This window comes from Lonchura striata, chromosome 10, assembly GCF_050655825.1.
Source record: "Lonchura striata isolate lonStrDom1 chromosome 10, ASM5065582v1, whole genome shotgun sequence".
Lineage (NCBI taxonomy): Eukaryota > Metazoa > Chordata > Aves > Passeriformes > Estrildidae > Lonchura > Lonchura striata.
The window spans coordinates 2,968,233-2,981,225 of record NC_140712.1 but is presented as its reverse complement, the minus strand read 5'-3'; the positions used below and the strand labels follow the sequence as shown (position 1 = coordinate 2,981,225).

The 12,993-nt window shown below is 54.0% G+C and overlaps 1 protein-coding gene across 1 annotated transcript; it reads right to left on the bottom strand.

The window, feature by feature from the left end:
• Positions 1-10,472: 10,472 nt before the first annotated feature.
• Positions 10,473-11,465, bottom strand: LOC146766479 (olfactory receptor 14A16-like). The gene has a single exon (XM_085588379.1). The coding sequence runs from the start codon at positions 11,463-11,465 to the stop codon at positions 10,473-10,475; it is 993 nt and encodes a 330-aa protein (XP_085444505.1).
• Between the last annotated feature and the right edge of the window lie 1,528 nt (positions 11,466-12,993).

Below are 12,993 nucleotides of genomic sequence, written 5' to 3'. Positions count from 1 at the left end.
AGGAGGAGCAGGAGGAGGAAGAGGAGGAGGTGGAAGACGACAAGGACTGGGGCAAGCACAAGGAAGATGACGAGGAGGAGGAGGACAAGGAAGAGGACGAGGCAGAGAAGCATGAAGAGGAGGAATAGAAGGAGGAAGAGAGAGGACAAGGACAAGGAGAATGATGAGGATGAGGAGGAGGAGGACAACAAAGAGGAGGAGGAGGAGAAGAAGGATGAGGACGAGGACGAGGGGGAGAAGGATGAGGATGAGAAAAAGGATGAAGATGCAGAGGACAAGTAGGAGGAGGAGGAGGACAAGGTGGAGAATAAACAGGAGGAGGACAAGGATGAGGAGGACCAGGAGGAGAAGGACGAGAAGGATGAGAATGAGCAGGATGGGGAGGACGAGGAGGAGGAAGAGGAGGAGGATGAGGAGGAGGAGAATGAGGAGAATGAGGATGAGGAGGACAATGAGGAGGATGAGGAGGATAAGGTTGCGGAGGATAAGGAGGAGGAGGATGAGGAGGAGGACAAGGATGAGGAAAAGGACAAGGATGAGGAGGATAAGGAGGACGAGGAGGACAAGGAGGAAAAGGAGGAGGAGGACGAGGAAGATGAGGAGGAGGAGGAGAAATAGGAGGATAAAGAGGATGAGAATGAGGATGTGGAGGAGGACGAGGAGGAGGACGAGGAAGACGAGGAGGAGGAGGAGAAGGAGGACGACGAGGAGGATGAGGAGGACGAGGAGGAGGACGAGGAGGAGGACGAGGAGGACGATGAGGAGGAGACGAGGAGGAGGATGAGGAGGAGGACGACGAGGAGGACGACGAGGACGAGGAGAACGAGGAGGACGAGGAGGAGGACGATGACAAGGACGAGGATGAAGACGAGGACGAGGAGGAGGACGAGGACGAGGAGGAGGGGGATGAGGAGGAGAAGGAGGAGGAGGACGAGGAGGAGGAGGAGGAGGAGGACAAGGAGGACGAGGAGGACGAGGAGGAGGACGAGGAGGACGAGGAGGAAGAGAACGAGGACAAGGACTAGGACGAGGAGGAGGAGAAGGAGTAGGAGGTCGAGGACAAGGACAAGGAGGAAGAGGGGGACAAGGAGGAGGAGAAGGAGGACGAGGAGGAGGACAAGGACAAGGACGAGGACGAGGACGAGGAGGATGATGAGGAGGAGGACGAGGAGGAGGACGAGGAGGACAAGGAGGAAGAGGACGAGGACAAGGAGGAAGAGGAGGACGAGGAGGATGAGGAGGACGAGGAGGACGAGGAGGAGGAGGAGGACGAGGATGAGGACGAGGACGAGTACGAGGAGGAGGAGGAGGACGAGGAGGAGGAGGACGAGGAGGAGGAGGAGGAGGAGGACGAGGAGGATGAGGAGGAGGAGGACGAGGACGAGGACAAGGAGGAAGAGGAGGACGAGGAGGACGAGGAGGAGGACGAGGAGGAAAAGGAGGAGGACGAGGAGGAGGACGATGAGGACGAGGAGGACAAGGAGGAGGAGGAGGACGAGGATGAGGACGAGGATGAGTACGAGGAGGAGGAGGAGGACGAGGAGGAGGAGGAGGAGGAGGACGAGGACGATGAGGAGGAGGAGGAGGAGGACGAGGAGGACAAGGAGGAGGACGACGATGACGACGACGAAGAGGAGGTGGAAGATGAGGAGGTGAAATAGGAGGAGGAAGAGAGAGAACAAGGACACAGAGGATGATGAGGAGGAGGAGGAGAACAAGGAGGAAGAGGAGAATGAGGATGAGGAGGAGGAGGAGGACAATGACAACTAGGATGAGGAGGGGGAGGAGAAAGAGGAGGAGCAGCAGGAGGAAGAGGAGGAGGTGGAAGACGACAAGGACTAGGGCAAGCACAAGGAAGATGAGGAGGAGGAGGAGGACAAGGAAGAGGAGGAGGCAGAGAAGCATGAAGTGGAGGAATAGGAGGAGGAAGAGAGAGGACAAGGACAAGGAGGATGATGAGGATGAGGAGGAGGAGGACAATGAGGAGGAGGAGGAGGAGAAGAAGGATGAGGACGAGGAGGAGAAGGATGAGAATGAGGAAACGGATGAAGACGCAGAGGACAAGGAGGATGTTCTCGTCCTTGTCCTCCTCCTTATCCTCCTCCTCCTCTTCGTCCTCCTCGTCCTCCTCCTCTTCCTCCTCCTCCTCCTCGTCCTCCTCATCCTCATCATCCTCCTCGTTCCTCCTCCTCCTCCTCCTCCTCCTCCTCCTCCTCATTGTCCTCCTCCACATCCTCATTCTCATCCTCTTTATTCTATTCCTCCTCCTCCTCCTCGTCTTTCTCGTCCTCCTCGTCTTCCTCGTCCTCGTCCTCCTTGTCCTACTTATCCTCTTCGTCCTCCTTGTCCTCCTCATCCTCATCCTTTTCCTCATCCTTGTCCTCATCCTCCTCCTCCTCCTCCTTATCCTCTGCATCATTATCCTCCTCATCCTCCTCATTGTCCTCCTTATTCTCATTCTCCTCCTTCTCCTCCTCCTCATCTTCCTCCTCTTCCTCCTCCTCGTCCTCCCCATCCTGCTCATCCTCATCCTCCTCGTCCTTCTCATCCTGGTCCTCCTCATCCTTGTCCTCCTCCTCTTTATTCTCCACCTTGTCCTCCTCCTCCTCCTCCTGTTCATCTTCCTTCTCCTCCTCCTCCTCCTCCTCCTCCTCCTCCTCCTCCTCCTCCTCCTCCTTGTCCTCTTCATCTTCATCCTTTTCCTCATCCTCATCCTTCTCCTCCTCCTCCTCCTCCTCCTCGTCATCCTCCTTGTCCTTGTCCTCTCTTCCTCCTCCTATTCCTCCTCTTCATGCTTCTCTGCCTCCTCCTCTTCCTTGTCCTCCTCCACCTCCTCATCTTCCTTGTGCCTGCCCTAGTCCTTGTCGTCTTCCTCCTCCTCCTCTTCCTCCTGCTGCTCCTCCTCTTTCTCCTCCCCATCCTCATCCTCTTTGTCATTGTCCTCCTCCTCCTCCTCATCCTCATTCTCCTCTTCCTCCTCGTTCTCCTCCTCCTCCTCCTCATCATCCTCCTTGTCCTCGTTCTCTCTCTTCCTCCTCCTATTCCTCCTCATCTTCCACCTCCTCTTCGTCGTCGTCCTCCTCGTCGTCCTCCTTGTCCTCCTCCTCGTCCTTCTCCTCGTCCTCCTCCTCGTCCTCCTCCTCATCATCCTCCTCCTCCTCTTCATCCTCCTCGTCCTCATCGTCCTCCTCCTCGTCCCCATCTTCCTCCTCTTCCTCCTCCTCCTCCTCTTCCTCCTTCCCCTTGTCCTCCTCGTCCTCCTCATCCTCCTCATCCTCCTCGTCCTCGTCCTCATCGTCTTCATCCTCCTCCTCCTCCTCGTCTTCCTCCTCGTCGTCCTCGTCGTCCTCCTTGTTCTCCTCCTCATCCTCCTCCTTGTCCTCCTCCTCCTCCTCGTCCTCCTCATCCTCGTCATTGTCCTCCTCCACATCCTCATTCTCATCCTCTTTATCCTCCTATTCCTCCTCCTCCTCCTCATCTTCCTTGCCCTCCTCCTCCTTGTCCTCCTCCACATCCTCATTCTCATCCTCTTTATCCTCCTATTCCTCCTCCTCCTCGTCCTCCTTGTCCTCCTCGTCCTCCTCATCCTCGTCCTTTTCCTCATCCTTGTCCTCCTCCTCATCCTCCTCCTCCTTATCCTCCACATCCTTATCCTCGTCATCCTCATTGTCCTCCTCATCCTCATTCTCCTCCTTCTCCTCCTCCTAATCTTCCTCCTCTTCCTCCTCCTCATCCTCCCCATCCTGCTCATCCTCCTTGTCCTTCTCCTCCTGGTCCTCCTCATCCTTGTACTCCTTTTGTTTATTCTCCACCTTGTCCTCCTCCTCCTCCTGTTCATCTTCCTTCTCCTCCTCCTCCTCCTCCTACTTTTCCTCTGCATCTTCATCCTTTTCCTCATCCTCATCCTTCTCCTCTTCATCCTCGTCCTCATCCTTCTTCTCCTCCTCCTTCTCCTCGCTGTCCTCCTCCTCCTCATCCTCCTCATCCTCCTTGTCCTTGTCCTCTCTCTTCCTCCTCCTATACCTCCTCTTCATGCTTCTCTGCTTCCTCCTCTTCCTTGTCCTCCTCCTCCTCCTCCTCATCTTCCTTGTGCTTGCCCTAGTCCTTGTCATCTTCCTCCTCCTCCTCTTCCTCCTCCTGCTCCTCCTCTTTCTCCTACCCATCCTCATCCTCTTTGTCATTGTCCTCCTCCTCCTCATCCTCATTCTCCTCTTCATCCTCGTTCTCCTCCTCCTCCTCATCATCCTCCTTGTCCTAGTTCTCTCTCTTCCTCCTCCTATTCCTCCTCCTCATCTTCCACCTCGTCTTCGTCGTCATTGTCGTCATCGTCGTCCTCCTCCTCCTCCTCGTCCTCCTCCTCGTTCTCCTCCTCGTCCTCCTCCTCGTCCTCCTCCTCGTCGTCCTCCTCGTCCTCGTCCTCGTCCTCCTCCTCGTCCTCATCCTCGTCCTCCTCCTCCTCCTGTTCATCCTCGTCCTCCTCGTCCTCCTTGTCCTCCTCCTTGTCCTCCTTGTCCTCCTTCTCGTCCTCCTAGTCCTCCTCGTCCTTCTCCTCCTCGTCCTCCTCCTCCTCCTCTTCCTCCTCCTCGTCCTTCCCATCCTGCTCATTCTCATCCTCCTCGTCCTTCTCCTTCTGGTCCTCCTCATCATTGTCCTCATCCTCTTTATTCTCCTCCTTTTCCTCGTCCTCCTCCTGTTAATCTTCCTTCTCTTCCTCCTCCTCCTCCTCCTTCTCGTCCTCCTTGTCCTCTTCATCTTCATCCTTTTTCTCATCGTCATCCTTCTCCTCCTCGTCCTCATCCTTCTTCTCCTCCTCTTCCTTCTCATTGTCCTCCTCCTCCTCATCCTCGTCATCCTCCTTGTCCTTGTCCTCTCTCTTCCTCCTCCTATTCCTCCTCTTCCTGCTTCTCTGCCTCCTCCTCTTCCTTGTCCTCCTCCACCTCCTCATCTTCCTTGTGCTTGCCCTAGTCCTTGTCGTCGTCCTCCTCCTCCTCTTCCTCCTCCTGCTCCTCCTCATTCTCCTCCCCCTCCTCATCCTCCTTGTCATTGTCCTCCTCCTCCTCCTCCTCCTCATCCTCATTCTCCTCTTCCTCCTCGTTGTCCTCCTCCTCCTCATCATCCTCCTTGTCCTCGTTCTCTCTCTTCCTCCTCCTGTTCCTCCTCCTCATCTTCCACCTCCTCTTCGTCCTCGTCGTCGTCGTCGTCGTCATCGTTGTCGTTGTCCTCGTCCTCCTCCTCGTCCTCCTCCTTCTCCTCCTCCATCTCCTCGTCCTCCTCGTCCTCCTCCTCGTCCTCCTCATCCTCCTCATCCTCCTCCTTGTCCTCCTCCTCGTCCTCCTCGTCCTCCTCCTCATCTTCCTCCTCGTCCTCCTCCTCGTCCTCCTCGTCCTCCTCGTCGTCGTCGTCGTCCTCCTCCTCCTCCTCCTCGTCTTCCTCGTCCTCCTCCTCCTTGTCCTCCTCCACATCCTCATTCTCATCCTCTTTATCCTCCTATTCCTCCTCTTCCTCCTCGTCTTCCTCATCCTCCTCCTCCTTGTCCTCTTCGTCCTCATCATCCTCCTTGTCCTCCTCTTCCTCATCCTTTTCCTCATCTTTGTCCTACTCCTCATCCTCCTCCTCCTTATCCTCCGCATCCTTATCCTCCTCATCCTCCTCATTGTCCTCCTCATCCTCATTCTCCTCCTCCTCCTCCTCCTCATCTTCCTTGTGCTTGCCCTAGTCCTTGTCATCTTTCTCCTCCTCCTCTTCCTCCTCCTGCTCCTCCTCATTCTCCTCCCCCTCCTCATCCTCCTTGTCATTGTTCTCCTCCTCCTCCTCTTCCTCATTCTCATTCTCCTCTTCCTCCTCGTTCTCCTCCTCCTCATCATCATCCTCCTTGTCCTCGTTCTCTCTCTTCCTCCTCCTATTCCTCCTCCTCATCTTCCACCTTTTCTTCGTCTTCGTCCTCCTCGTCCTCCTCCTCGTCCTTCTTGTTGTCCTCGTCCTCGTCCTCATCCTCGTCCTCGTCCTCGTCCTCGTCCTCGTCCTCGTCGTCCTCCTCCTCCTCCTCGACCTCCTCCTCCTCGTCCTCCTTGTCCTCTGCATCTTCATCCTTTTCCTCATCTTCATCCTTCTCCTCCTCGTCCTCGTCCTCATCCTTCTTCTCCTCCTCCTCCTCCTTGTTGCCCTCCTCCTTCTCATCCTCATCATCTTCCTTGTCCTTGTCTGAAGAGAAGTTGGCAGAGGAATGGTTGTACAACAGGGGACATGATGCTGTAAAATTAATCCAAATAGGGAGGGCTACATGACTGCTGCAAGGTTCGCATGACCCTGAAGAGCAGATGGTGTGCAGAAAGCAGGATATTGAAACTGCCTGGTATGTAGAAATAGATAGAGAAGAACAAAGAAGTGCTAAGCCCTTCTAACTGCAAGGCCAGCTGGACAGGCAAGTATCAAACGCAAAGATAGTTTTAAGATAACAATACAAGTCACATAGCAACCAATCATGAGCTTGGCTTTTGCAATATGTATGAGCTAATTAATGAACATATATAAACTGTGTAATCTGTCACAATAAACTGAGACTTGATGATCATGATAGCATGAGTCTTGTCTCCCATGGCATCCCTCCAACACAAGTGCCCCGGCAGTGGGAACCACAACTCATCAGGTTTGTGTCCTTTGGGCTCAGGGACTGGTGACACTCGGAGGCACAGAAAGGTTTCTTGCCAACAAACACAAGTTGAACATTTGAACAGTTTAATAACCATCACAGCTCTTCCCTCAGCTCTCTGGGATGTCCCTGCAGCATCTGACATGTCCCCCACACCCAAGGCATTTCTGTACAGGAACAGCTTCGGATAAAGACATAAGAAAAGGTAGTTCTTTGATATATATAAGCACAATAAGGATGTTGACTGATATGGTATTTATATTAACCTCTGAAAGACTGGGCAACTTCTGGAAGCTCAAAGCATGAAGCCAGTCAGTTGAGAGGCACTTTAATGACCAGAAACCATCTGGTGAAGGAAATCTGGGAGCAGCAGGAAGGACATAAATCCAGATGGACTAGTGATGACCTTAGACATGGCCATTTAAACAGGAGAGCTGGAAACACCTGAAGGAAGAGGGAGAGGAAATAATAAACTGAATATTGGTGACACAAGTAGAAGGCAATGTCAGTATTTCTCCTCCTGCCAACACTACACTTCTAGGAAATTCCTGTTCCAGGTGGGAAAACTCTGCCATTTCTTAAAAGTACTGAAGTAACCCAGATAATAAAAATTTGATTCCATAACATGAAATGTACGAGTATTAACACCTGGGCCCCTTTCCAGGCAGACATCAGCTGTGTGCCCATGAACAGGCAGTGCCACTTGTGCCCTGAGGTGCCAAGCTGGGACTGGATCTCTCAGAGAGGAGCTGAGGGAGAGCAGAGCACCTTGCAAGCTGCAGGTCCCTGCCAGCCCCACAGGGCTCCTGTGCCATCAACATCTGCTCTGCTCCAGTCTGGAACAGGGCCCAGCACGGTGCCAGGATCATCAGAGAGCTGAGGTGTGTGCTGGAATTCCATGCTCTCGCCATGGCGCAGCAGCCCTGCATTTCCCTGCTCCAGCCTTGGTCTCCAGCACAGCCATGGAGGCTCTTTGGGCTCCTGAGTGTTCCTGCAGCCCCCAAGGGCAGCTGAGCTCTGCCTTGGGCACAGGCAGCCCTGGCCAGCGCAGGCCATGCTCAGCAATTCCTTGTCTGTGCCCGGCCTTGCTGCCAGCCCCGGCAGCGGCTGCGTGGCCCCTCTGTGTCCCTGTGCTGGCCCAGCCATGGTGCCACAGCCCCTGTGCAGCCCAGCCCAGGACAGGAGCATTGCGGCTGGGAACGGCCCCTGTGCCGTGGGGCCCTGGGCAGCCTTGGGGCTCTGTGCCCCATGGCCTCCCTGCTGGGCAGCCTCTGCCAGCTCCTGCAGAGCCCGTGGCACCTGTGGGGCTGCACAGACAGCCCTGCCCGGGCTCTGCCGGCCTCGGGGCCAGCAGAGAGGCGGCCAGGGCTGGCCATGGCCGGGAACAGGCCCTGAGCCCCGCAGGAGGATGGAGCTGGGCCACAGCCAAACTCAGCCCAGGGCAGAGCTGGGCTCAGCAGCCAGGGCTGCCCAGGGCTGGCACAGACAGAGGCTAGCGCTGACAAATGTCCTGGGCCCCTCCCTGCTCTGTCCATGCCCCAGGGGCACAGAGCAGCCTCCTCTCTGGGGCTCTTGCCTGTTTTCAATGCCTGCCCAGGCGCTGGCCCTGCCCCACAAGGCCTGGGCTGAGTCCTGCCCCTGCCCGCTCAGCCAGGCTGAGATGGACACTGATGGTTCCTGTGCCAGGCTCTCCCAGCCCAGCCCAGCTCCCTGCCAGCTCTGCCAGCTGCCCTGAGCTCTGGGCAGCACCAAGGGCCTCTCCCCAGCACAGCCCAGCCGGCTCTGGCCCCACAGCTCTGCTCAGCCCAGGCTGCTCTGGGCACTGCCCCACGGCCTCAGCCCCTGCCAAGGGCACAGCAGCAGCTGCAGCTCAGCCAGGACTCAGCCCCACCATGGGGGAAGGGGCTTGGCCAAGGCCAAAGGAGCTCCCTGGCTGCCCTGCTCCCCTCTGCCTGAGGTGCTGAGAGCTCTGCAGCCCCTCCTGCCATCCCATCTGCCCAGGCCAGCACAAGAGCCCCGGCCCTGGGGCCCTCCAGAGCTGCTCCTGCTCCAGGCCCAGGGCCCATCCCAGAGCTGGGGCAGCCACAGAGCTGTGCTCATTTCTGCTCATTGCTGCTCTGATGGGGATGGATCCTCAGGCACTTGGAGGTAGCTGACGGATTTTACTGCTCCAGAGTCCTCTTCTTTCTTGAGCTCTTCAGTTCAGGATTTCAAAGGGGAAAGCTCATATACATTTGTTTAAAACGCCCAAACAAGAAAATCACCTGGGAATAATTGAAGTTGTCAACTCTTCTGTGGCTAATAAGACAGATTTCAGAAGTGTATTCAAAGATAATGTACATTGAAAACAATGAAGTGATAATGGTTTTGTCCTGTTTTCTTTTCTTGTTTATCGATTGATATAATCAATGTCCAATTGATATTGATCCCCAGCACCTTCTAATGCAGTCTAAACATATATGAGAATCAAGACTCTTGGTGACTGACATTCAATCACTCTTTTGTCCCCACCCCCTCGCCACATTTCCGTCTTTCATACCCTGGCACTCCTATGGATCAGGAATGGTGTGGCCAGCAGGAGCAGGGCACTGATTCTTCCCCTGTGTTCGGCACTGGTTGGGCAGCACCTCGAGTGCTGTGTCCAGTTCTGGGCCCCCAGTTTTGGAAGGACCTGGAGGGCTGGTGTAGAGAGCTTGGCAGAAGAATGGTTAAATAGCAAGGGACATGAAACTGTAAAATTAGTCAAAGTATGAAGGGCTACGTGACTGCTGTAAGGTCTCCATGACCCTGAAAGCAGGTGGTGTGCAGAAATCAGGATGATTGAAACTGCTTGGTATGTATAAAAGATAAAGAGGAACAAAGAAGTACTAACTACAAGGACAGTAGAGCAAGATAGTAGCACAAGTCACATAGCAACCAATCATGAGCTCGGCTTTTGCAATATGTATGAGCTAATTAATGAACATATATAAACTGTGTAATCTGTCACAATAAACTGAGACTTGATGATCATGATAGCATGAGTCTTGTCTCCCGCGGCACCCCCCAACAGGCTGGAATGTGTCCAGAGAAGGGCAGCAAGGCTGGTGAGGGGTCTGCAGCACAAGTCCTGTGAGAAGCGGCTGAGAGAACTGGGATTTTATCCTGGTGACACTGTGAGGCCCAAGGATCCAAGGGACTTCGTGACATCAAGGGGTCCCATGGAACCAAAGGGACATTGTGACACTGGGAGGCCTCATGGAATCATGGACACCATTGGGACACTCTGGGCCTCATGGAATCAAGGTGACACCAAGTTGGCTGCGAGTATTGATCTGCTGGAGGGTAGGTAGGCTCTACACAGGGCCCTGGACAGGCTGGATCCAGGGCCCAAATCAAACAAGGTGAGGTTTAACAAGTCCAAGTGCCGGGTCCTGCACTTTGGCCACAACAACCCCTGCAGTGCTACAGGCTGGGGACAGAGGGGCTGGACAGCAGCCAGGCAGAAAGGGACCTGCAGGGACTGATGGACAGCAGGCTGGACATGAGCCAGCTGTGTGCCCAGGTGGCCAAGAAGGCCAATGGCTCCTGGCTTGGATCAGGAATGGTGTGGCCAGCAGGAGCAGAGCTGCTGTGCCAGCCCTGATCTGCCCCAGCTCTGCACACAGACATTGCTGCTGCAGCTCCAGAGAAGGCAACAAAATGACATCTTTGCAGAAATCTTTCCTGGAAGATCCTCTAGTTCCTTGAAAACTACTAAAAATTAAAAATGGCACAAACAATGACATTTATTGTGGACAATATGAAAAAAGTAAAACAGAGGGTAAAACAATCCATAACCAAACTATAAAAAATTATCAAAGATTACTTTTATTACAAGTGATGGCAGAAATTGGACAGCAGTTGAATGTTCCTGAAAGCATCCAGTCATCAGTCTACACACTGCAGCCTTGAGCTCCTGGTTCCTCAGGCTGTAGATGAGGGGGTTCAGGACTGGAGGCACCACTGAGTACAGAACTGACAGGGACAGATCCAGAGATGGGGAAGAGATGGAGGGGGTCTTCAGGTGAGCAAATATGCCAGTGCTGAGGAACAGAGAGACCACGGCCAGGTGAGGGAGGCAGGTGGAAAAGGCTTTGTGCCGTCCCTGCTCAGAGGGGATCCTCAGCACAGCCCTGAAGATCTGCACATAGGAGAAAACAATGAACACAAAACATCCGAAGAGCAAACATGCAGTAACAGCAATGAGCCCAAGTTCCTTGAGGTGGGAATTGGAGCAGAAGAGCTTGAGGATCTGTGGGATATCACAGAAGAACTGGCCCAGGGCATTGCCATGGCACAGGAATAGGGAAAATGTATTGGCCGTGTGCAGCAGAGCATTGAGAAAGGCACTGGCCCAGGCAGCTGCTGCCATGTGGGCACAAGCTCTGCTGCCCAGGAGGGTCCCGTAGTGCAGGGGTTTGCAGATGGACACGTAGCGGGCGTAGCACATGATGGTCAGGAGGAAATACTCTGATCCAAGGAAGAAGAATTTCAGAAAGACTTGAGCAGCACATCCGTTGTAGGAGATGGTGGTGGTGTTCCAGAGGGAATTGTGCATGGCTTTGGGGACAGTGGTGCAGATGGAGCCCAGGTCGCTGAGGGCCAGGTTGAGCAGGAAGAAGAACATGGGCGTGTGCAGGTGGTGGCCGCAGGCTACGGCGCTGATGATGAGGCCGTTGCCCAGGAGGGCAGCCAGGGAGATGCCCAGGAAGAGGCAGAAGTGCAGGAGCTGCAGCTGCCGCGTGTCTGCCAGTGCCAGCAGGAGGAAGTGGTTGATGGAGCTGCTGTTGGACATTTGTTGTGGCTGCACATGGGCACCTGTTCATGGAGAAAGGACAGGGACCAGTCAGGAGAGGCTGCTTGGAGCCAAACCTGGGCCATTCCCTGCAGCCTGTCCTGCTGGGACTCACCCACCCTTGTTCCTGCTCTGGGAAAACCTTCACCCAGGTCCCTGCCTGAGCTCCAGTTGTGCTGGCTGAGTGTGCCAGGAGCAGCGAGGTCTGTATGTGGGGGCTCTGGAGGAGCCATCCCTGCCCTGCTGCCCTGGGTTTGTGGCCCTGTGGCAGAGGGACAAGGCTGGATATTCAGGATTTGTCAGGGGAATCACTCCTACTGCAGCAAGTCTTGGTACCATCTGCACTTACACTTCTAAGAGAAATTGATGTCAGGGGTTGGATTTAGGAATTGATTTCCTACCCACACACAATTCCTGTCTCTTTGAGGTCAGAAATCCCCAGAATTCCTGCTGCACTCAGAGTTTGCCACAGAGAGATGTGAGAGGCAAAGGATTCCCTGTGGCTGAGGGAAGGTGAGGGGCTGGATGGGCTTGTTCCCCCAGCACTGCTCTGTCCAGCCCCCTCTGCTTCCCTGAGCATCTCCCTGGGCCTGGACATCCCCTCCTGAGAGGTGCCTTGTCCCTGCCAGCGCTCACAGAGCCCATCCCACCCTGTGTGCCCTGGGCCCGGCCCTACAGAAACCTGCCTGTGTGCAGGGCCCTGGCTGGGGCAGGCTCTGTGTGCAGCTGGGCAAGGGAAGCTCAGGAGAGCCCTGCTGGGCCCTGCAGAGGTGATGCTGCTGCTGCCCAGGGCTGAGGAGTGGCTGAAGGCCCTTTGGGAGGCTCCCAGCAGAGACACTGACCACCCAAAGTCACAGTTCTGGAGTCTCTGTAAATGTTCAAACATTCCTTTGATGATCCTGTGTGTCCCTTTCAACTCAGATTTTTCTGTGATTCTGGGATTACAATTCCTGTTCTGCTTCTCTCATCCCCCTGTTGTCTATAATCAAGAGGAAAAAAACAACCCTTGCAACAGTGTTAGAACAGTGAAGTTAAAACCAGACCTTTATTGGAAGCTTCCAGGTGTCCCAGTGGGGATGAGGCCCACCCAGCCCCTGTTTTCAACAATTTGTTAATGTTGATTATTTAGGATATTTGACAGGAACATCCAATGGGAGATTCAGTACCCAGCTACACACCCCTGGCTCAACCCACTGGAATAAGTCCAGGGCCTTCTTTGTCCCAGTTTTTCTTGTCACTGCTCACATTCAAAACCCAAAATACTCTTCTTGTGGGTTCTTTCTCTGATAAAAAGATTACATAGCACTTTAAAAATGTATTTAGACAGGTTATAGTTCTAAAATCTAAGAGAATGTAAGGAAACATACGGGAGTTAATTAAGGATCATAATTACATTAAATATATAATAGTAGTTAAAAAGAGTTATTTAAGAGTTTAATAGAGTTAGTTAAGGATTATAATTTTAAAACTACGTAACTGTAATTTACAGAACTATGAATATATGAAAAATATATAAAAAGCAAAAATA